The 23,004-nt window shown below is 50.3% G+C and overlaps 1 protein-coding gene across 2 annotated transcripts in view; it reads right to left on the bottom strand.

The window, feature by feature from the left end:
* DCHS1 (dachsous cadherin-related 1) overlaps positions 1–21,890 on the bottom strand; it is a 33,703-nt gene extending 11,813 nt beyond the window's left edge. Inside the window, exons 1-5 of one of the 2 annotated variants that reach the window (XM_045371426.2) lie at positions 21,613–21,890; positions 5,861–7,768; positions 999–1,187; positions 670–901; positions 293–529 (exon numbers count right to left, since the gene is read on the bottom strand). In XM_045371426.2, the coding sequence (XP_045227361.2) occupies positions 293–529; positions 670–901; positions 999–1,187; positions 5,861–7,648 (2,446 nt within the window). In that variant the 5' untranslated portion in view covers positions 7,649–7,768; positions 21,613–21,890. Of the gene's footprint in view, positions 1–292; positions 530–669; positions 902–998; positions 1,188–5,860; positions 7,769–21,612 lie in introns of those variants that run through there. The other variant, XM_005578773.5, reaches the window with a different exon arrangement.
* Between the last annotated feature and the right edge of the window lie 1,114 nt (positions 21,891–23,004).

Genomic DNA, 23,004 nt, shown 5'->3' with positions numbered 1-23,004 from the left:
CCCAGACTCTGATCCCAAGAAGGAATGGGCAGTGCCCACACCCATGCCTTTCAAAATAGGAGGAGGGGCAGGGGTTGGCAAAGAGGTTGGTTGGCACTGAGGTGACATTCCTGTGCCTCATGAAGCAGTGTGCCTGCACCGTGCCTAAGGAGGTGCTGGGCATTGGTACCAGAGTGTTTTATACTCAGGGGCTATCTGCGCTGTGATACTCTAAGGTACCTTCAGATGGTGCTGGAGGGTTATACTGGGGTATTTGGGTCTGGCACCAAGTGGGTATAAAGCTAAATGATACCTGGTGGGTTGTGTGCCTGGACTATGCCCACACTGGTGCCTGGTGCCACATCCTCTGGCACAGAAAAAACATACTGTAGTTGCTCAAATATGGGTGGTGTGGGGGTTCCAGGCACAATGCTGATGTTCACTCGGGCACTGGGTTCTGCCTGTAGGCCACCTCCATCCTGAGCCCCGATCTCCAGCTGCACCACAGAGTTGGCCCGTCTGGCCAAGGGCCAGGCTACTGTCAACAGCCCTGGGAGGAAAGATAGAAGCAGAGATATATAATGAAACTTAATAGGGCCAGAAAGGTTATGGAAGAGGTGGGTAGGACATCATTTAGGCAGGTGGGGAGGGAGACCTGGGGGAAGGCCCCAGGAATGGGAGGATCCTCACCTGATTGCTCATCCAATGCGAAAAGTGGGGGGCTATTGCCAGCCAGGATATGGTAGGAGAGTCGCCCATGGGACCCCTGGTCAGGGTCATGGGCACGCACCCTCAGCACAGCTGTGCCTGGTGGACTCTGGGCACTTATACTGGCAGCATACTCCCGTGGATAAAACTGAGGAGGGTTGTCATTCTCGTCTGACAGAAACACCTTCACATATACCATGGACTTGAGGCCTCCCTGGTGGGACATGCAGCCATAGGTCAGGTGAGCCTTGTCTGGCCCCGGTGAGTGCCCTACCCCAACATCCCAACCTACCCATGGTCTACTGACTCACCCCATCCACAGCTGTCACTGTGAAGTCAAAGCTTGAGGGCCCCTGGTCACGGTCCAGGGTCCGGGTTGTGCACACATCACCGCTGTGGGCATCAATGCGGAATGGGGGAGATCCGGAAGACCCAAGTCCAGCACCCAAGGAATAGGAGAGGAGGCCAAATAGGCCACTATCCGCATCTGTGGCTGTCACCTAGGGAGAGGCTGGGGTGAGTGGTGTCCCCTCTTCTTTGCCTAGTCCTGTGCAAGGTACACAGTAGGTGCTTTACCCGTATTTTTTTTCACTGAGTAAATCGACAGTCTGATCATCCTGCTTTGTAACAAAACCTTCTTTCACACTAAGTTTTATACATTGGGTACACATTAGGCCCTCAATAGTGGGTTAGCTGGTACTGACAACTGTAGCCTGTGACAAAGTGCTCTTTGTGGATATAAGGACCTCAGGGTCATGATACGCTGCAACAGGAAGCTGGAGAGTTCCCCTTTCTCAGCCAGAAAATGTGCTTAGAGAGAAAACTGGCCAAGGACTTCTGATTGTTGCCCAGACCCTTGACAGAAATGACCTGTGCATTGTTTACCCTCCTGAGAGACACCAAGACCCTGCCATGGCTGAACCCTGGAAACAGCTTCTGCTCCAACTCTCTACTGTGGCTGTGGGCCCGGATATCCCAGGAGACAGACTTCCCCTGCACCAATCCTGGCAGGCAGCAGTACAGCTGCGGCACCATCTCCAGAAGCTGTTAATGACCTTTGCCCTCTGACTCGCTGCAGGAAGAAAGCAATAAACAGTGGTCCGGGGAAGTTGTCAGGAAGTGACCCAAAAGGCACAAGGGCCACTGACTGGAAATGAACAAGGCAGAAGTGAATTTCCTGGCCTGTACAACCCCTGCTCAGAGGTTTCACTGCAAATACAGTCTCCTTTTTCAGCAGATTCTCAGCTCAGCATCTCAGTTTGACCTTGGTCAGCTCCCTCTCCCCTTCTGCCCCAAAGCCATAATAAACTTCATCCCTGTCCTCTTGCCCCCATTCCATCCCTTGCTCTCTTCAGATGCACTATTTCAAGGAGAAAAGAAAAACATTTATCTGTGAACTCTCTAAACTTCCTACCAGCCTCCAAACTTACTCCATATGCCCATCCCAACCTCCTTCCCAGGTGTACCTCCTGCTTTGACTTTTTAAAACATAAATTATTTATTTAATTTTATTTTTGAGACAGGCTCTCTGTTGCCCAGTCTGGGGTGCAGTGGTGTGATCCTAGCTCACTGCAACTTTGAACTCCTGGGCTCAAGCAATCCTCCTGCCTCAGCCTCCTGAACAACTAGGACTACAGGTGTGCACCACCATGCCTGGCTAGTTTTTTTATTTTTTGCATAGACAGTTTTCAGTATATTTCCCAGGCTGGTCTCAAACTCCTGGCCTCAGCCAGTCCTTCCACCTTGGCCTCCCAAAGTGCTGAGATTACAGGCGTGAACCACTGTGCCTGGCCTTTATTTATTTTGTAAGACAGGCTCTCACTATGTTGTCCAGGCAGGTCTGGAACTACTGGGCTCAAGTAATCCTCCTGCCTCAGCCTCTCGAGTGGCTTGGATTACAGGGATGCATCACCATGCCCATCTCTCCTGCTATGACTTCTTGACACTACTTTTCCTGCTTCTCCACCCACTGCTTCCCCCACCACCCCTGCCAGTCTTCCTCCATCTCCCCTTATCTGCCTGTTCTTACACACTGTTCCCTGGAATCTCTCCTTGGCCCCTTCTCACTTCACACACTCTCTCAGGGCCTTGTCTTTTACTTCAACCATCGTCTATACTTTCACTCTAGACCACTCCTCTGAGATTTCCAAACTTGTACATCCAGATGGCTGCTCAGCACCTCCACTTGGATGTCCCACAGGCACCCTAAATCCAACCAGCCCAAAACTAAACTCATGATCATTCCAAACCTGCTCTAATGATTCTTCCATCCACACAGTTGCTAAAGCCAGAAATCAGTTCTTCCCTTTTCCTCACCCGGTATATCAATCAACTAGGGATTAAATAAGTCCTCATTAACTCTATTTGTCTGTTCCTCTCCATCACCATTATCACCGTTCTGACTTAGGCCTGAGTTGTCCTGAGTTATTGCTCCCCTGCATTATTTTGACTGCCTTCTTATGGAGGTCTGACCCTCTGATCTGTACTCTACACCACGGTTTCTCAACATTGGCACTATTGACCTTTTGGACCAGATAATGCTTTATTATGGGAGCTGTCAAGTGCATTACAGGATGGTTAGCAGCATTCTCAGCCTCTACCCACTAGATGCCAATAGTATACCACCAGTTGTGACAATCAGAAATTTCTCTAGATATTGCTAATATCCCTTCTGGGGGGCAAAGTCTCCCATGGTTATAAACCACTGCTCTACATTGACTACCACTTGCAAAAACAAATCTGGTAATATTGCTCCTCTACTCAAAATTTTCAATATTCCCTATAGAAAAAAGCTCAAACCCTCTGACTTGACTGAGCCTCCCTGCACTCTCATCCGCCACCCTCCCATCTCCGGTCTTAACTCCAGATATCCTGAACCCCTAGTAGGCCCTTGAACAAGCTGGGCCCTCCCACACCTCTGTGCACCTCACCGCTGCTTGGAAGCCTTACCCCATCTGATACTCTCATAAATTGCTCATTCTTTAAGTCTCAACTCAAGGGTCCCTTCTTTCGGGAAAGCACTCATACTGCCTATCTGTACCTCATATATATCCCCAAATGGAAATGTTTTTATTGGAATGAAACTATTTCTTTGCACATGAATCTCCCCTCTATAAACTCCTTAAGATGAGGGGAGTGATGCTTTCATGACTGTATTCCATGTCTCTAATACAGTGACTGGCACATGGTAAACATTCAATACATTTATATTGAATAAATCAAACATTAAGACTTCTTGTAACAGTTGTAAACCCCAAATGGTCATTTTTACCCCTCATTCTCTATGGTTGCTAATAGTAAAAACTCCAGGAAACTACCTGGAGAGTTGCCCTCTTGCTTCAGGCACTAGTGAGGAGAGAAGAAGTCTGGAAGCCATAGCCTATTGGTCCTGGCCAAGAAGGAGAGTAAACACATGGAAGAGTGAGTGGTGGAGCTGCACAGCAGCAGGCGAGCAAATATGCACAGTCTGGCCAGAGGACAAGAGGTCAGCCAGGCCCAGAGCTAGCCTGGAAATCTATGCTGTGTGGAGATGTTCAGGAGTCTGGTGGAGTTTGGTGACATAAGGACACCAAGCACCAGCCTCCTAAGAGGACTCCCTGCCCACTGTCCTCTCTCCTGCAGCCATACTCCATAGTGCAGTCAAAGCAATCTTTCTAAAAGACATATCAGATTTGCTTAGAGTCCTTCACTTGCTCCCTATGATTTTAAAGATAAAGTTGAATTTGTGACCTGGCTCCTGTCTACTGTCTTGTCTCATCTCCCCTGACTCTTTCTCATCAGTACAGCTGATGCCAGCCTGAACAATACAATCTCCTGAACGTGTCCTGGTATTTGTTCAGCAGCTCTTTCCTTAGGCTTGGAGCCTCTCGTCTGCACACTTCATATTATCCATTTGGCAAAGTTTCATTAGTCCTTCAAGGCCCTTCCTCTGGGCTTCTACAGCATTTATATGCCACCTGCTGCAGCATTAGTTACTGATGTGTCTCCCTATCTAGACTGTGACTACCCTGGGAATAGGACTGTCTCTTTTCTTTGTTCTCTGGGCTTAGCACAGTGCCAGGCTTACAATATGTAAATAAAATCTTGAACATACAAATGAAGGAACGATCTGTCACACACCTGCTGATACAATCACCCTTAAAGCCAGATAGCTAACTTAATAAAACCAAACCTGATCATTCCCTTCCCAGCTCAAAGAAATTCAGTGAGCTCCTTGAGGTCAGGAGATCAAGACTATCCTGGCTAATATGGTGAAATCCCATCTCTACTAAAAATATAAAAAATTAGCTGGGCATGGTGGCAGGCTCCTATAGTCCCAGCTACTCAGGACACTGAGGCAGGAGAATGGCGCGAACCCAGGAGGCGGAGCTTGCAGTCAGCTGAGATTACGCCACTGCACTGCAGCCTGGGCGACAGAGTGAGACTCCATCTTTAAAAAAAACCAAAAAACAAAAAAACAAAACAAAAAAAAAAACAAAGAAGTTCAGTGAGCTCTTTTGCTTTCCAAGTAGTCCTAACCCCTCAGTGCTTGGTGTTCAGGGACTTCTGCAGCCTCGTCTCAGAGTGCCTTTCCCATTTCATGTTCCCTCCACTTTTTCAGGCCTAACTTGCAGCCAGTCTCTCTTTCTCAGCCTGTCTGGGGTTCCTGCCTCTTCCCCTGAGAGGACTTCCTGCTCTGGATATCGAGATAATTCTTGCTATCTCTCATTCTCATGTCTCATCCAAAGTGTCCTATTAAGGCTCAGCTCTGAGGGCAGGGATGAGGATTTCTTCCAGCACAGCCCAGCACTTGACAAGAAATGGAGGGCCTCATAAATTCTGGTGTCTTCTTTGGGGAACAGAAGCCACATCGGTATGTAGAATCTCCATCTCTGCCCTGCAGAACAGCTTTGAGACTTTCACTTCCTGACACCACAAATCATTTCTCCACTAGATTCAATCTTAATTTCCTCACCTGCCAAGACCATCTGCCTCAGCTCTTGCACTCTGCTTTCTCATCTTCTCATTAACCCTCACCCTCTGCACAGATTTTGGAGCTTACAACATAGGGCAGAACCCTCTAGCATAAGTCACCATCAGTAGATGACCTTGTAAGACTTGGTTCCTGCTCTGAGGTCCCCTGTGGCTCTCAGATGCCCCCAACTGTATCTTGCTATGTGCCAGGCCTACCCACCTGAAGGAAGCAAGTTCCAGGCTGGGTGCCCTCAGGCAGCGAGGCATTGTAGAAAGTCCTCTGGAATTGGGGCTCATTATCATTCACATCTTGCAGGGCCACGTTAACTGTGGCAGAGGAGGCTAGAGGGGGCAGGCCACCATCTGTGGCCACCACAGTCAGCTGTGGCTGAGGTTCCAACTCATAGTCCAGTGAGGCAGCCGTAGTGATAATGCCTGAGGTGGGGTCAATGGAGAACCAGTGGGTGTGGGCGCCAGGGGCTAGGCTGTAAGTGACCTGACCATTGGTGCCTTGGTCAGGATCCCGAGCAGTCACCCGCACTACAAAGCTGCCAGGCAGCGCAACCTCAGGCAGGGGCTCAGGTTGGTAGAACTGGCGGTCAAAGGCAGGTGCGTTGTCATTGACATCAGTGACGTGCAGCACAAAGGCAGCCTCAGCCCGCAGTGGAGGTGAGCCTGAGTCTGTGGCTGTAACCCTCAAGTTATAGGCATCCCTCTCTTCCCGATCCAGCCGCCGAGCCACACATACCAGATAGATGACGCTGTCTTGGGTGCTTAGGGCAAAGTGGCCCTCTCCACCTTCCAGGGACACATTGACATGGGCAAAGTCACCATCATCTGGGTCTGACACAGAGATGCGAGCAACAAGCTGTCCAGGTGGGGCGGCCTCAGACACTTGGGGGGAGCCATCTGCACTGAGAAAGATGACAGTCATGGAGGGCTGATTGTCATTGGCATCTCGCACATGCACAGTCACAAAGGCTGAGCCCAACTCAGGGTGAGCCCCACCATCTCGTGCTTGCACCACCAGTTCATGGACCCGCCGTTGCTCAAAGTCCAGTGGCCGCTCTAACTGAAGCAGCCCCGTGTGCGCGTCGATGGAGAAGGGTCCGTCACCCTCGCTCTGCCTCCGATTGATCTCATAAGTCACAGCCCCATTGGCACCAGCATCGGCATCAGATGCGAACACCTGCAAGACAGGACTGCCAGGGGCCAGGCTCTCAGACACCACAGCATGATAGCGGCTCTGATTGAAAGCTGGAGCATGGTCATTGATGTCCAGCAGTGTCACGTCCAGCAGGGTCTGGGCCCTCCGGGGTGGTGAACCACCATCATAGGCCTCCAGCTGTAGCATATAGTGTGAGCGGTTCTCTCGGTCCAGTTCCCCAGTAACTACCAGCTCAGGCACTGGGGCCCCATCTGGACCGGGGCGTGTCTCCAGCCGGAAAGTCTCTCCAGCCCCATCACCAGATAGCGCATAGCCCTGGGTTCCCAGATGCCCAGCATCTGCATCACGAGCAGGCTCCAGTGGGTAGCAGGTGCCAAAAGCTGTATGCTCAGGTACCTGCAGGGCAGCCCGAGCCTGTGGGAAGGCTGGAGCATGGTCGTTGATGTCAGCCACTCGCACTGTAACTTCCACGGTGGCACCATCAGGAGTGACTGCAGTGAAGCGGTAGCGGTCCCGCTGCTCACGGTCCAAGACACGGGCTGTACGGACAACCCCACTGTGTTCATCAATGGCCAGGTCTGTGCCCACGCCGCTGCCCTCCTGGGCGGAGATGAAGTACATGAGAGGAGCTGCCGTGCCTGCCGGAAGCCCCGCACTGATGTCCCCAATCAGTGTACCTGCTGGCTGCTCCTCATCAATCTGCAAGTCCAGGCTCCCAGCCTGAGCCCAGGCACCTGGCACCCCAGCTCCCAGCAGCAGCAGCAGCAATGGTAGCAGGAGGCGGGGCCTGGGGCTCTTCATGCCAGGGCAGGAAGGCACAATGCCCGGCTCCTTCTGCATGACAAGGGTAGTCCAGCTGTGCCTTGGGCTCCAGCTCCAGGCCAGGCTCTGGGCCCAGCTTGACCTCAGACTTTGGGTCAGGTCCCACTGGGGCCCTGGCTCCAGCTCAGACTCCTTGACCTGGGAGAAAACAGAAGGAAACAGGTCATGACAGAGGAGGGATCAGCAGTCCAGATAACCTGGACAAGGCCACATCGATATTCAGACATGCTCAGCCCCCAGCAGGCCCTTGTGCTGCCTCACACTCATCTTAGGCCACATGGATCTCTGCCTCAGGACTCTTTGGGGCCACTCCAGTCTTCTCCTTGGCAGATCCCATCCTTTCCTACCCTCAGCAGATTTTTCTGCGTCCTATTTTTTTTAGGTCTGAATGCCCACAAACTCCCTTCTTCCTATTTCTAGGCTTAAAAATATGGGCATTCTTTTCTCATTTTCTTCTCATCCAGAATTAATACTCACTTCTTCCAGCCTCTATAACCATGTATTTGGTAACCATTTCCTGAACTGTCAACCTTTTCCTCTCTCCGGGAGCTTTCCATCAGTACTACATATGCTCAAGTCTCTCTCTCTCTCCCCACCCCCAACTCTGCTAGAAGGGAATGATGTTGTTCCCTTAGCTCTACTTCCCTACTCCCCTCTCCATTCAATAAGAGATTGAACACCTACAATGTGGAAGCACTGATGCTACCACAGTGAATAAAGGAAACGGTCTCTGGCTTCAGAGAGCTTATAGTCCATGAGTTGAACAAGTAATTACAAGTGTGATAAGAGTTGTGAAGAAGACATACATAGAGCAAGGAGGAATATAAGAGAAGCAACACAGGCAGAGAGTCAGGGAGTCCGTGTTTTGCCTAGGAAGTGACATTGAAGTTGAGATCTAAATGACTAGGCGCTAGCTAGGCAATGGTGGCCAGAGAAGGGGATATAGAAAGGAGAGAAGGACGTTCTAGAAGAGTGAGCAGAATGTGGAAAGACTTGGAACCCACAGTCAAGGTGGGGCTCAGAGTGTCTGAGGGTGGGGTGGGGTGGGGTGGGGTGGGGGGGCATGTGTGTGAAGCATAGTGCTAGGGGCAGAGGGTATGAAACAAGACAGGGACTTGTAAGCTGCATTGAAGATTCTGACATTATCCTAAAGGCAAATGGAAACTACTAAAGCACTTCAAGGAGGAGTGCCAGAATAGGACCTATATTTTGTGAAGATAGCTATTGCAGTCCTTTGGAAAGCAAAGATCACGCAGATCAGACAGTGAGGAGGCACTTATGGGCATCCAGGAGATGACACTGCTTTGATGGTAACTTGGATGAGTGTAAGCAATGAACATGGCGAGAAGTGGATAGGTCTGTGGTGGGGTTCAGGAGGTAGAGAGGCCAGGCCTGCTGACTGCTTGAAGGCAGAGGATGAAGGATTGGGAGAAGTCAAGGATGATGCCCACATTTCTGACCTGAACTACCAGCTGGATAAAGGTGTCCTTAACTGCTCAGAAAGAAAAAGAGGCAGGGCAAGGGACCAAAGAGGGGTGGTGCCTCTGGGTCCAAAGGGAGCCAGGGTTTCAAATGATGCTTAAGATCAGGAAGGAAACGCCCTAGAGCCCCTTAGTTTAGTGAGTAAGTGAGAGAAGAATCCGTGGATAAGTGAGAGCAAAGACTGAAGATGGGACGTAGTCACCAGAGGGAAGAGGGACATTCAGAAGCTACAGCCCTTTCTGAAAGGTTGTTTCATTTCCCCCATTTTCTCATTGCTCACACTCTCCTCCCTTTATGCAATGAGGCTTCCTTTCTTGTGACACTGCTTTCACTAAGCTTCCAAACATCTCATGTTCTACATTGGCGGCCACTTTTTTATCTTCCTTTTATTGAGTCATTCTGGAACACTGAAACACTGATCACTGGCTCCTCGAAATCTCTTCTCCTAGGTTTCACATTGTGACCCCACCTCTTATTTCCATCATGCTTCCCTGCCCACTCCTCCATCTCCTTTGCAAGTTCTTTTTCCTCTGCCCACTCCTTCACAATTGGTGCTCTTTGGGGTTCAGTCCTGGGCAGCGTCTTTTCCCACTCTCCACACTCTGCCTGAGTGATCTTACCCACTCCCATGCCTTCAGTTCAAATGTATCAATCATTTTTTATGTGCCATCTATTTGCTAATGACTTTCCAATCTCCAGCTCCAGTTCTGAAGAGCTCTGGAGACACATGTCCAGCCTGTCCAGCCATATACTGGGCTTTAGTATCCCCAGCCATCACCTCAAACTGCTTCTCCTCCATTCCTATTCCTGTGAATAGGGCCACCATCTATCCAGGTGTCCAACTAGCAGTCCAGAAGCTCTCCTTGTGTCCTTGCTTATCTTCAGTCCTGATTTCCAATTAGTCACGTAAACCCCACCACTTCAACTAGACATGTCTCAGGTCCTTCCTGTTTCTCCTAACTGCCACATCCCAGTCCGAACATCTCTCCTTGTGATTCCTGTAACAGCTCCTCACTGGTCTTCCGCTTCCTGGCTTGGGCCTTCTGATCCATCTCCACCTGACTGGAGATACCCACAAAACTCTCACCAAACCACTCCTGATGAAAGGTTTCCACTGGCTCCCATAACTGACGGCAGAAAACAAATGCCCCTCTACAGAAAGAAAGGCAACCACACAAACTTGTGTCTACAGTGTCAAGAGGTTCATGGACACTAACTAGGTATAGAACTTCTGATCTACAAGATAAAGTCCAACCTCCTTAACATGTCTTCATGATCTGAGCCCTGCCAACTTCTCCACAGTCCCTCACCTTTACTTCCCCCACCATACCTTGCACTCCAACATGAAATCTATTACCATGCTCCTTCCTTGCTGCTTCCTAACTCCTTGCCTTGTATTTGCTACTGTTTTGTCATGAGATATCCTCTAAAAATCCTCTTCACATAATCACTCCCTCCTGCCCATCCAGAGCCTATTATACACACTACTGGGCTCCCATTACTTTTGGTAAACACTGACAATAAATGGCACAGCAGCCTCAATTTGTTCATGTGTCTGCCCTCTGCACTGGATTGAAGACTCCTTGAGGGCAGTGACAGGTCTTGGTTAGTCTCTTGATTCTCCAGCATTTAGTAGAGTTATAGCAAGAGCAGGCAGCCCGTGCTAAATGAATGGTCACAATCTCATGCTTCCACACCATCATACTCACATAACACACTGATAGAGACACATCCATGGTCATGCCAACTGAGACAACACACACAAACACATGTGAGCCCAGGACCCTGAGGCACCTTGGTCAGTCCTATGACTACACAAATGTGTCCTCAGGTCTTTACAGATTTGCTGTGCTGTAGGACTTCCTTTCCACAAAGAGAGGTGGGCTTCTGACTCCCCTATTTACATTTCTGACCCACCTCCTCCCTCCCATCTGTGTGAAACAATAAAAAGAACAGGAGCTTTGGAGCTTGGACTGGGTTTGAGCCCCAGGCTGGGCATTATGTCTGTAATCTGTAAAATGGCTATGGTGACACCTATCCTGTGGGGTTTTGTGAAAATTAGAAACAATGTAAGAAAGGAACACAGAGCTGGGTATTTGCTAGACTCTCTTTCATGAATTCCCAGCACCATCCCCTGATAGGCCTCCTCTCTGCCTTCATCCCAGCTTTAGAATCCTGGGGTTGTATGTGTGCCGCATGGAATAACAGGTCAGAGGGATTCAGAACAAGGAGGTCAGGTGAACCCAGGCCTGATTCGAAGAGGGGAGAGGATGAGAGTACAAGGATGGTTCCAGGGCCCAGATCAGGTCAAGGGGTAAGAATGGCCCTATTGATTTAATCAGTTAGTGGAGAGAAAGCAGTCATGGTTTGGAGGGAGGGAAGATAATAGTGAGGCCAATGTGATTATCATACTCTGTATCATAGTTACCTGTCTTCCTACCCAGACAAGTAGCTGTTTGTCAGCCCAGACTGTATTTTAGTCATCTTTGTATGTAGCATGGAGCATAGCATATAGTACATGATAAACACGTTTTCTGAATGAAGGAATCTATGAATGGTATGAGATAAATCTCAGGTGAAAGATTAGCCTTCAAGAGGAGAGACTCAGGTCCAGGCAGATGCCCTGTATGAAAACAACTCCTTCTCCCAACCTGTGCTCCTTCCACTGCAAACTCTTGCAGAACACTTTCACAGTGGACACACAAAAGTGCACAATCACAAAGTCACAGCCCCATGCACTGCCTGGCACTCCCTCTCTCACGCTGTCAGGCTTACGCAGATGCATTCTCATGCAGGCAGATTCACATGCACACAGGTACATTCAACACATGCTCATACACACATGCACAGAGGCTTGCTTTAACATATACACAGCCAGCGCACACACACAGAGACCGCTTCCCATATATATGCAGAAGCACATTTTCCACACAGATGAGCCTATTCCTTCACATGGAACCCACCCACACACATATGCAGGCTTACATACGCACACACAGAGAAACACACACACAGAAAGACACTTTCTCACGGCCCTCACACCAAGAGGTATGTTCACACCCTCTGATATGCCCCCACATACACACACACACACACCCTCCACACACACAGGCCCAGTGTCACGTATGCACAGACTGACAAGGAGAGCATGCATTCACACTTGAAGACCCACCCACACGCAGGCATGCTCTCACACATGCTGCCGGGGCACTCGTGGTCAGCTCTGCGGCTGCAGCTGTGACCTCCAGGTCCCTGGGGCCTCTGTCTGGACTGTGCCTCATCACTTCCTGCTGCAAGGCTTCCAGTTCCAAACTCGAACTCCAGACTCTCTCCCGAGACCGTCTCATGCTCGCTCCAGCTCTCCTCTGCACCATCTCCCCAAGTCTGTCCAGTGTTTCTCATTCCTCTTCCCTGAGACTGGCTCCTCCTCCCTGCTCTTGTCTCTTTCCCTATCCAGATCTGTCCCGTCGCTTCCCCCAGATCTGGCCTGCCCCTCCGTCTTGTCTCTTTCCCAGTATGCGCTGCATCCTGCCTAGATCTGTCTTCTTCCTTCCCCCAAATCTGTCATGGCTCTTCTCCCACCTGATTCTGCCTTGCTACGTGCCCTCACTCTGTCCCCAGTCCTGCTACTTGGTCCTCTGACTCCATCCTGCTCTCCTCCTCCATCCCCACATCTGGGCCTCTGGAACCACAGCTGGTTCTCATTAGGAAGGGGAGGGGCAAGACTGTTCATTGGGGCCTGAAACGTGATGTCAATTCCCCCTCCCTCACTGAGCCCCCCTCACACCCCCAGCCTGTGTGTCTATAGGACCTGGAAGCAGGGTGAACATGGGAGAGGAAAGAGAGGTGGGCTGGTGGGGAGGAGCAGGGGGACTACAAGGGAAGGGGGTGCTCCAGGAGGAAGTAGACGAGTGGCCCGAGACGCTGAAGGGGAAGCAGGCTGGGGGAGCTGGCACCACCCAGGCCTCTTCCCTCAACTTCCTGTCCCAGGGCCAGCGAGGGGCAGAAAGACAACAGGGGTGAGGAGGGGCACCACGAAAGGCAGATGGGCTAGAAGTGGAGGAAGAAGAGGGTAGCCTCAGTGAGCAAAGGGGTGAGGATACAGGGCCAGGCATAAAGGAAAGAGGAAGCGGGAAGAGGTTCCGGTAGGGGGATGACAGGGAGCAAGACTGAGGGAGAGTGACTGTGTATGGCAGAGGAAAAAGGGAGCGGCGCTAACTCAGAAAGGGGAGGTGAGTTGAGGCAGGAACAGCCCCAGCCCCACCAGTGCGGTGTGTGCTGGGCCAGAGCTGGAGGAAGGAGGAGGGGGCTCAGGAGGGAGGAGGAGACAGCTGACAAATTAGCTTCCCTGGATATCCCCGGGACAGCCCCATAGGACGGTGGCCAGAGCAGTGCCCAGGCCTGGCTCTGTCCCTCCTGAGGACTAGTTCCCAGGAAGTACTCCAGGGAGATGCTGAGGACAGATGTGAGCAGAAGAGGCAGAGGAAAAGTCTATTTTCTGAGCTTTTATGGTGTGCTGGGCCCTGTGCCAAGCAATTCACAGACAGTATCTCATTTAATCACCATAACAACCCTGTGAGGAAGGAATCCCGGCTTCCATTTTTAAACAAGGAAATTGAGACTCAGAGTGAAACAATTTTCCTGAGTTAACACAGCCTTAATTTGGTCCCAGGACTATGTAGTCTATGTTGCCTGAGATTTCCCTCCTCCTCAGGGAGGAGAGAAAGATGGAGAGAATAAGAAATTACAGGGAAGTTGAGGGGACAGAGTCCTGGCAGGACAACAGAGGCCTGAAAAGGAAGATAATCTGGAGGAGGGAGGTGAAGAATGAGGCCTCTGGGAGAGTCTGGGTTGGCAGCGGTAAGGCTGAGGATACAGATGTGAGGAGGTGAAGGTGAGAAGACTTGGTCACTGGCTCTCCAGGAAGATGAGGGAGTGGAAGGACTCTAGACTGCAGCCTACCTACCAGGGTTCCGGCCAGGTTACTAAAGTGGTTCCATTCGGACACTGCAGAGGAAAAGCCATTTTGGGGGGTGACTGTTGGGATCCCCATGTGGAGATATTCAAGCACAGTTGGGTTTACAAGCCTGCAGCTTAGCATAGAGACCAGGGTTGGAGATTTGGAAGTCATGGGGTAACTGAAAGCTGTGGCCTTAGAGACTCCATCAGATAGAATGTGTAGCGTGAGAAGAGAGTCTTGGATAGAACCCTGAGAACTAGTTACATTAAGCGGCAGGTTGAAGAGATTTTTATTCTTCCTGGGGACAGTATCACAGAAGTTAAGGGAGACAACATTTCAAAAAAAGAAAGGGATCGATAATGTCCAATGTTGCTGAGAATTCAAGTAAGATAGGGGCTGAGAAGTGGACACCGAATTTAGCAGTGAGACGGTCTCTAGTGATCATGCAGAAAACTGTGTCAGAAGAGTACTAAGGGTGCAAGCCTCTTGCAGTGGGAAATGAGAAAGAATGGATCAACCACTAGCTAGCCATAGACCAGACATCAGCACGGATTCATTCACCAATACATGCTTGCTACACCCCTAGAACAGCGAGACAATATATCATAGCAAGGCAGGACAGGATAGTGGCTAAGATGCAGACTCCAGGGCCAAGCCAGCTGGATTTGGTTCCCAGTTTCACTTACTGGCTGTGTGACTTTGGGCAAGCCACTTAGTTTCTCAGTGCTTCCATTTCCTCATTTATAAATAAGGACAATAATAATACCTACTACATTGTATTTGGCTGTTAGAGTAGTGTCTGGCACATAGTAAACTTCTTAAGTATGTGAGCATGAGATATTATTATAGTGGTTAAGAAGATAGGCTCGACTGTCAGGCTGGAGTTCAAATCCTGACTCGACCACTTAAGCATGAGTCTAGGCAAGTTACTAAACATTCTAAGTGTTAGTTTCCTCTTAAACCTCTGGGGTTTAAAGTGCTTACCTTAAATGGTTGATATGAGAGTTAATGAAATAATTCTAACAATAAACATAGCACAATGTCCAGCAACAGTGAATGCTCATTAAATGTTAGCTGCTGCTGTTGTGTGCCACACACACAGTAACTCTGCAATAAGTGTTATTTCAGAGATGAGGAAACTGAGGGCTCAAAGAAGGTAGCAGAGAGATATTTAGAATGATCTAGAATGCAGTTCTGACAGACTCCAAAGCTAGTGCTTTCTGTTAGACCACATTGCTTCTCTGCTGGAGGGCTCAGGATGCCCAGATAAAAGGTCAGGCAGCAAAGCAGGGAAGGAGAATGATCAAAGTTCTGTTTTAGGAGAATACATCTGGCAGTGTGTGCAGGGTGGGTGAGAGGAGGAGGAGCTCAATGTTGAGAAATTGTCAGTCCAGGTAGAGGGTCAGGTGAGCATGGGGGCAGGTGGTAAGAGAGGGGACGGAACATGGAGGATGATTGGAGGCCTCCAGGAGACAAAGAAAAAATGGAGAGGGGAGAGGAGGTCCTGGGTATTCATGTGAAGTGATTCAATGATAAATCTGTTATTCAACAAATACTTGTTGAAGGCTTACCATGTGCCAAATGCCATACTAAGCACTAGGGATAGAAGTGACACAGACAGAGTAAGTCCTTTCCTTCATGATGTTCACAGGTAGGGAGACTTGGCAGGGATAGGCAGGGCAGGGTGAGGGAGCTGGGGCATGGGGTAGTGACACTCAGCAAGGTGCCCTAAATTCTGACCCTGACAATCAGGGTCTAGGCTGTAGAAGAGGTCAATGAGGCCAGAGCTAGGAGAAAAGTTGGAGATGTAGCAAACAGAGATGTCAAAATAGAAGAACAAATTTAGAAAAGTGGGAGGCTGAGGGTAGGACAGCATAGTAGAAGGGCTGAGATGTTAGAAGTAAAATTAACTAAGTTAATAGTTGAACACTTAATAATTTTCCTTCTGAATCCCCAAAACAACTCTCTTAAGGAGATACTACTACCTCCATTTTCACCTAATGAAAGGGGAGCTCAAAGAAGCTAAGTCATCCAGGCCATAAATAGTGTGGCTGGAAAGTCTAAAGTGTGGCTCCCTCTCCCTTCTTTCTTCTCTTTCCTCCTTTCCTTCTTTCTTTTTCACCATCCATAGAGAAGTGTGTTCTAGGCTCTGAGAGATAACAAGCTTCTTCCATCCAGTAGCTTAGAAAGAGAAAAAAATAACAAGGACATCGCAGCATACTAAGTGAGCAGAGAAGGGCTTGGAAGTTCCAGGTGGACCTTCTGGAGGAGGTGCCCTCTCACCAGGAGACACAGGGAAACGGAAGCCCCTCCCAAGTGGCAGTGGTTGAAAGTGCCCTGGTGTCAGAAGGTTACCTAGGGAAGATGGATACGGGAGCTGAAGGAAGAAGAGTCAGCAGGAAGCTGGGAAAAAGCTGGGAGACAATAGCATGAACCCCTGGGAGGGGCTTTTGCTAGCAGATACCAGGGCATCAGAGAAGAGAGAGTCCAGTCGTGCCTCTGTTACCACTGACAGGCAGGACAGGCAAGAGGAAAAAGGTACAAGAATCAAGGAACCTAATATGGGGAGGACTAAGGCCAGGGTGCCAGGAGTTGGAGGGCTCAGGGTGGGTGAGTCCGCAGGGTAAAAGGGCATTAAAGGAAGGAGCAGCCTAGGACACCTCTGGGGAAAGAATCTGGTGAGGCACTGTAATGCCTTGTAGCCTGGCACAGCTTCTGTGACAGGTCACAGTTTCTGCTTCTCTCATCCCTTCCCAGAGCCCCAGTAGACACCTGACTCAATGGATTTGGGTCTGCAAACTTCTGGTACTTCTTAAATATTTGCTAACTGAATGAAAGATAAAGTACAGATAAGGGTGAGGAAGAGGTTTGAGTGAGACGAAGGAAGGATAAGTTGTAGGTGAGGGGAGTGGAAGTGTCTCCAGCAGAGTAAGTGGGTAGTGTGAAAATTTCTTAATTATGTGGGCAGCTCAGACTAGGTGTCAGTCTTCTGAAGAGTGAACAAGGGTGAGGGATGTGCTGTGAGGTACCCATGTATTCATTCATTTTGTTCACAGCCAAGCACCTGTGTGGGACCCTGAGTCACAAAGATGAGTAATATGCACTCTTGCCATCAAGGAGGTCCCAGCGTGGTTTGGGGAGACAAGACAGGGAAGAGGTAATGACAACAATGAAACACAGAGTTCAAGCCTGCCTGGTGGAGTCATTAAAGGCAGGGTTTGAGACCAGATATGAGGAAGGGAAGGGATAAGCCAGGAGGAGAAGGGAGTGAAGGGCCTTTCAGGCAGGCAGAGCAGTATTTGCAAAGGGCCAGAAGCATGGAAAAATGTAGTGTCTTTGGTGAACTACAGGAAATTCAATATGGCTGAAACTCAAAATGTGAGGGGGCTAGGGAAATGGGACAGGTGATGAGACTAGGAGGCTTGGGGAGGTCAGGCTATGATCTCATAAGCCTCATTAAAAAGAAAAGATTTTCTTCAAGGAAAATGGAAGGCATTTAAATAATGCTGAGCAGGGAGTGACATAGTTGGATTTGTACTTTAGGAAGGTGTCTATTACTGCAATGAAAAGAATGGATTGAAAGAAGGAAGAGAAGTGTAGAAAGAAAAGTTAGGAGGCTCTTGCAAAAATTCATGTGAAAAGATGGTAGATGAGGGCAACAGCAGAGGTGGTGGAGAAAGGGGATAGGATATCAGAGATTGCTGGAGAGAAGATAGAACCAACAGGTTTCAAGGGATTTCTGGATTATGGGATATGTGGAGAAGGGAATGGTTACAGTTAATTTCTGGGATTCCAGCTTGCAACCTGAGTGGGGATGGTCATTTGAGGGAGGAAGGAATGATGAGATCAGGTTTGCACATGATAAGGGGTCTGCGAGCTATACAGTAAACAGCAGGCATGCAGCAGGTATGCAGAAATGGGGCCTAGAAGAGTGATGTTTGTGAGTCATCAGCCTATAGATGTTAATTAAAGCCTTGCAAAATGAATGAAATTGATTACCTAGAGGTGTGTATACTGTGAGACAATAAGAAGGTCCAAGCCAGAACTTTAAGGAACAGTGACATTCAGGGGGCATACAAAGGATCCCTCAAAGCAGACTGAGACAGAATAGCTAGGAGGAGCTCCAGGGGAGATACGTACCATACTGTAACTTTCCGCTTATTTGCCTGTTAAATGTTCATGGAATAAAATCATGGCTCAGAAGCCAAACGACAAGAACAACTCAAAGAGAAAAGAATGGTCAATAATATCAGCTCCTCCCGAGAGGTCAGGCAGTTAAGGACTTTTGAAAAGATCCTCCAGATTGAGCAGAAGAGATGCTACTTTCTCCTAGGGAAAGCAGTTACATTTGAGGGGTAGGCACAAATGGGAAGTGAGGAAGTAGGAACAGCTATATGCAGAAGACTCTTTCACAAAATGTGACAGTGAAGAAAAGTGAGGAAGCCTCTTAGCTAATGGGGTATTACAGGGTTAAAGAAAGATAGGAGAGGCTGGAGGATCTTTATGTCCTCCCAGGAGGAATGGGAGAAAGGAAGGAACTGGAGACACAGGAAACACATGGAATAATCAGTTGAGGTCCCTGTGGAAGGGGAAAGGGATGGGATCTGTAACACAGGTAGAGGATTGGCCTTAACTAGAAGAGACACCACTTCATTCTTATAGGAAGGAAGGAGAAAAGATTGAAGAGGATGCAGATAAAAGTTGAGGGAGGAGGCAGAAATCTGAGGGAATTCAAACCAGATGGCCTCAATTTCCTCAGTGAGCCAGAAGACCAGGTTGTCCACTCTTAAATCCTTCCTTTCCTTCACCACCCCCGCCCCACGTCTGCTTTGTCACTGAGCCCTGCTGATCCCACTGCCTAAAGAGCTCTTGAAACCATCCACTTTCTCCTCTACTGCCACTACTCCAGTTCAGGCCAGTGTTATACTCTCCTGAGTTTCTGCAAGAGCCAACTGTGCTCCTTCTCAGGGTCCTTCTCCAGTAGCCTCATGGCAGTCAGAGTGGTATTTCTAAAATGAATCTGATCATATCGCTCCACAGCTTCCAATGATTTGGTAACTCTCCATTATTCTTGGGTTAAATGAATTTCTTTCTGTGGCCTCCTAGAGCCTGCATGGTCTAAGCCTCCATTTACCTCTCCCACAGACTCTCTCCCTCTTATCACCTCATGTTGTAAGTGTCAGGCTCACTGAACTGCCCTCACACACACACTATTTTTCTTTACATGGGCTTTTACATGCTGCTCCCTTGGCTTGGCATATTCTCCACCCACTCCATCAAGTTTAAGTTTAAATGCCACTTCCTTCAGAAAGCCTCTTCTGACTTCCCTATATTGGCCTAGGTTACTCTGCTGTGTGCTGCTATATTACAACACTAACTTCACAGCCTGTAAGCTCCATGAGGATAAGGACCATGTCCATTTTGTTCACCCTTGTGCTGCCAACTCCTGTCACAATGCCTAGCAGAGTAGGTGCCTAGTACGTGTTTGTTAAATGAATGAATTAGTGTATTGATTAATTAATCTACTGAAAACAATGGTGTGAGGTATGTGGGGTAATGAGTGTGAAGAAAATAGAAAAAATTGCATCTATTTATTTATGAAGGGCCCAGTTGAGGTTGGAATTTTTTAGAAGTATGAATTTATAGAAGCGTCCCCTCGTGTAGTTGAGAAATCATTCTAGTTAGGGGCAATAATTTGAGGGATGAGTTTGGAAGACAAGGAAACACAGTGGCCAAGGAGTGGTTAAAGGGATGATCCCTCGCATATGAGCTGGAAAGAAAGCACAAAGTCAGAAAGGAATAGAGTAGGAGAAAAAAAAGAGGTCAAGGGCAAGAGGTCATTATGAGGTTAAAGAGTGTAATAGGAGTGAGAACATCTGAAAGCTGGAAGGATATAGGAGGCTGTGGGTAGAGAGGGGAATGCAAGAGTTTAGAATTTTAAAGGTGGAATAGTTCTACAGAGTGGTCCTGGGAGGGAAGAAGAAGGTAACAGGAGCTACAGAGGTCAAGAATCTGTGAGGCTGTGGTGTTGAGGGACACTGAGAAACCATGGCAGGATACACTATCCAGATCTCGAAGTTTTCAGGGAACAAGAGGGTGTGCCTGGGAGATCTACATATGAGAAGGGGTGATGGTGTGACCATGATAAGTTAAACACAGTTTATTCAGCAGGTGGGACAGTTCTTCCTGTGGTGTGCATGTCATCCATGACTGTCTCCTGGGGTTGTACAAGTGGCTGTGTGGTAAGGGCAACTGTGGCACAGCCTCCTGTTAGTGACAGGCCTCTGGGACATCCACTATGTATGTGCAGCTCCAAGGAAGTAAACCTAATAAGATGTGCTGTGACAGTGTTTCCAATGGATGTGGATTGCAGTGACAATGTCTCCTGAGAGGTGCTGGTCTACTTGTTTGTTGCTGGTGACAGTGTCTCTGGAGAGTGTTGGCAGTAACAGTGTCTTCCATGGTATGTGTTGGCCTTGACAATGAGCTGGTGGGAGTATGTTGGTTGCAACATTTCTGCTGTGGGTGTGTGTTGTCATGAGAGCATTTTCCGTAGGTGTGTGTTGGCTTGATAGAGTCAGCTGTGGGCATGTGTTGGTTCTGACTGCGGGTGCTTCCTGGGGGTGGGCTTCCTGGAAGCATGTGACGGCTGTGAGGGTATCTCTCGAGGATGTGTGTTCCCGGGGACTGTGTCCTCTTGTGGCTTGAGTAGGGCTATGACTGTGTCCCTATGGGTATTTGAGAAGTTGACATAAGCGACAATATTTTTCTGGCCTATGACCTTGTGGCTGTGGGCCCAGCCGCCACACTGAGTTCATTGTGCTTCTAGACCTCCCTCTCCCCACCCCCTCCACGTGGGACCCACGCCTGTGGTGACCTTGCTCTGTCCCCTGCACGGGATTCTGAGCTGGGTATCCCGGACACAAACTCCCAGTTGCTCGAATGTCCCACTCAGAACACGTCTGGGTGACCCCCCTGCATCCACTTCAGGCTGTGCCTTCCTCTCCTCTGCTTCTCTGTACTTCTCCCCGCTCAGTTTCTTTGTCTCTGTCTCAGTTGGTCTCTGTCACACACCCATCCTCCACATTCTGACACATGGGCTCCCGCAAAGCGGGCAACACACCCTCACAGGGACTCGCTCACCATGACACACGCTCCTTCTGACCCTCACACCCTGAGTGACACGCACATGCACATACAGTCAGAGAGACACCCAAGGACATACAACCTCACAGTGACACGCACTGACACACTCCGACGATGCACTGGCACATAATACTGTCGCACCCCACAACCCCGGCGCACGCTCACGCCGCCACCCTCCCCGACTCGATGACACACGCACACAAAGACCCCCAGGCCCTGCCCCCACGCTCACGTTCACGCTCGCCTGGGTCCCGCAGGCCCAGGCCCCCCCTCCCCCATTGTCTCCGGCTCAGAACAAAGCCCCCGGCTCCGCCGCAGCCGTCGCCGCAGCCCCGGGGAGGCCGGCAGGCAGGGCGGGCGCGGCCGGACGGGCCGGGCGGGCGCGGGCACTGACCTCCGCGCGACTCCGGCTCCCTCGCCTGGTGCTGGGGCGCCGTCCGGCCGCGGTCAGCCCCCCGGGCAGCGCCCGCCCGCGCGGGGCCTGGGGCCGCGCATCGTCCGCAGTCGCTGTCTCCTAGGCCCGCGATCCCCTCCCGGCAGCCGCCGTCCGTCCGCGCGCCCTTGGCCGTCGATCGGTCCGTCCGCTGACGCCTGGGCGCCGCCTCCTGCACAGCAGCCCGGCCGAGGATGCGAGCTTCGCAGCCGCGGCCCCGCGCCCCCTCCCCTCCCCTCCCCTCCCCCCGCCCTCCGCGCGGTAACCCGAGCCCCCGCCCCTCCGCCCGCGGAGCCCCCGCCCCCGCCCCCACCCGCGCTCCGCGCCGCCGTCCCCCCCCTTCCCCCCGGCGCCCGCCCGTCCTCCCTCCGCCCCTCCCCTTCCCGGCCCCAGGCCCCGGCTCCGGATCCGGCCCCAGCGCCCCGCGGCGCCGCGCCCCCGTCCCGGTTCCCTTCCCTTCTCCCTGTCACTTCTCCCGTCCTCTCCTCCGATTCGGTTCTCTACGCCCTCTCGTCTCTTCCCCTTCTCTCCGTTCCTTGCTGCTCATCTCCTCTTCCATCTTCTTTCCATCCCCTATTCCCCTCTTCTCCCTCACTGCCCCGGTCTCCCTCTCGCCCCTTCTTTTTCCCAACCGTTATCTCCATTCCCCTCTGCCTTTCTCCCATCCCCTTCTTCTCGCCCCTTCTCCATCCTTTTCTCCCCGCTTCTTCTCGCCTTTCTCTTCTCCTTATCCCTTCTGCTCGATCTCTCTCCAGCCTCTTCACATCATATTCTCTCCATCTCCTTCCCTACCTCTTCTCTTATCCTCTTCTTCCTATCCCTTTGTCCCCGTCTCTCCTCCCCACCTCTTTCTCCCCATCCCCTTCTCCCTGTGTCTTTCGCCTCACCTCATCATCCCCTTTTCCTCACGACTTCTCCCCATTCCCTTTTCTCACCCCTGCCCTTTTCCTTACCCGATTTTGCTTCCCCTTCTTCCTTCGTAACCTCAGCCTTCTCCCCTGTTAGTCACTTTTCATTATCCCATGATTTCTATCTCTTTTCTCTCCTTCACCCCCAGGCTCCCTTTTCCCCACTTTCTCTTTATCCCAAATTTGAGGGTAGAGATGGGGAGGTATTGGAAAGAAGAGCTTCGGGGATGGTGGTCCCACTCACAATACACTCCCTAGAAAAATAAAGTGAGGAGGAAACCGGGCAGGGAAGTGGGAAGGGGCTCAAAAAACCAACTTGGGAGAGAATATGGGGAGAGGGGAAATCATACAAAGACAGAGAGCAAGCAATCTTAAAGGAACTGGGAGAGTTCTGACTCCTGTCCTTCTTCCTTAGGACTGCGAGTAGACTGTGAGAAAAACGGGT

This window comes from Macaca fascicularis, chromosome 14 (assembly GCF_037993035.2).
Source record: "Macaca fascicularis isolate 582-1 chromosome 14, T2T-MFA8v1.1".
Classification (NCBI taxonomy): domain Eukaryota; kingdom Metazoa; phylum Chordata; class Mammalia; order Primates; family Cercopithecidae; genus Macaca; species Macaca fascicularis.
Note: the sequence above shows the minus strand (reverse complement) of the source record. Positions and strands in the feature narration are given on the sequence as shown.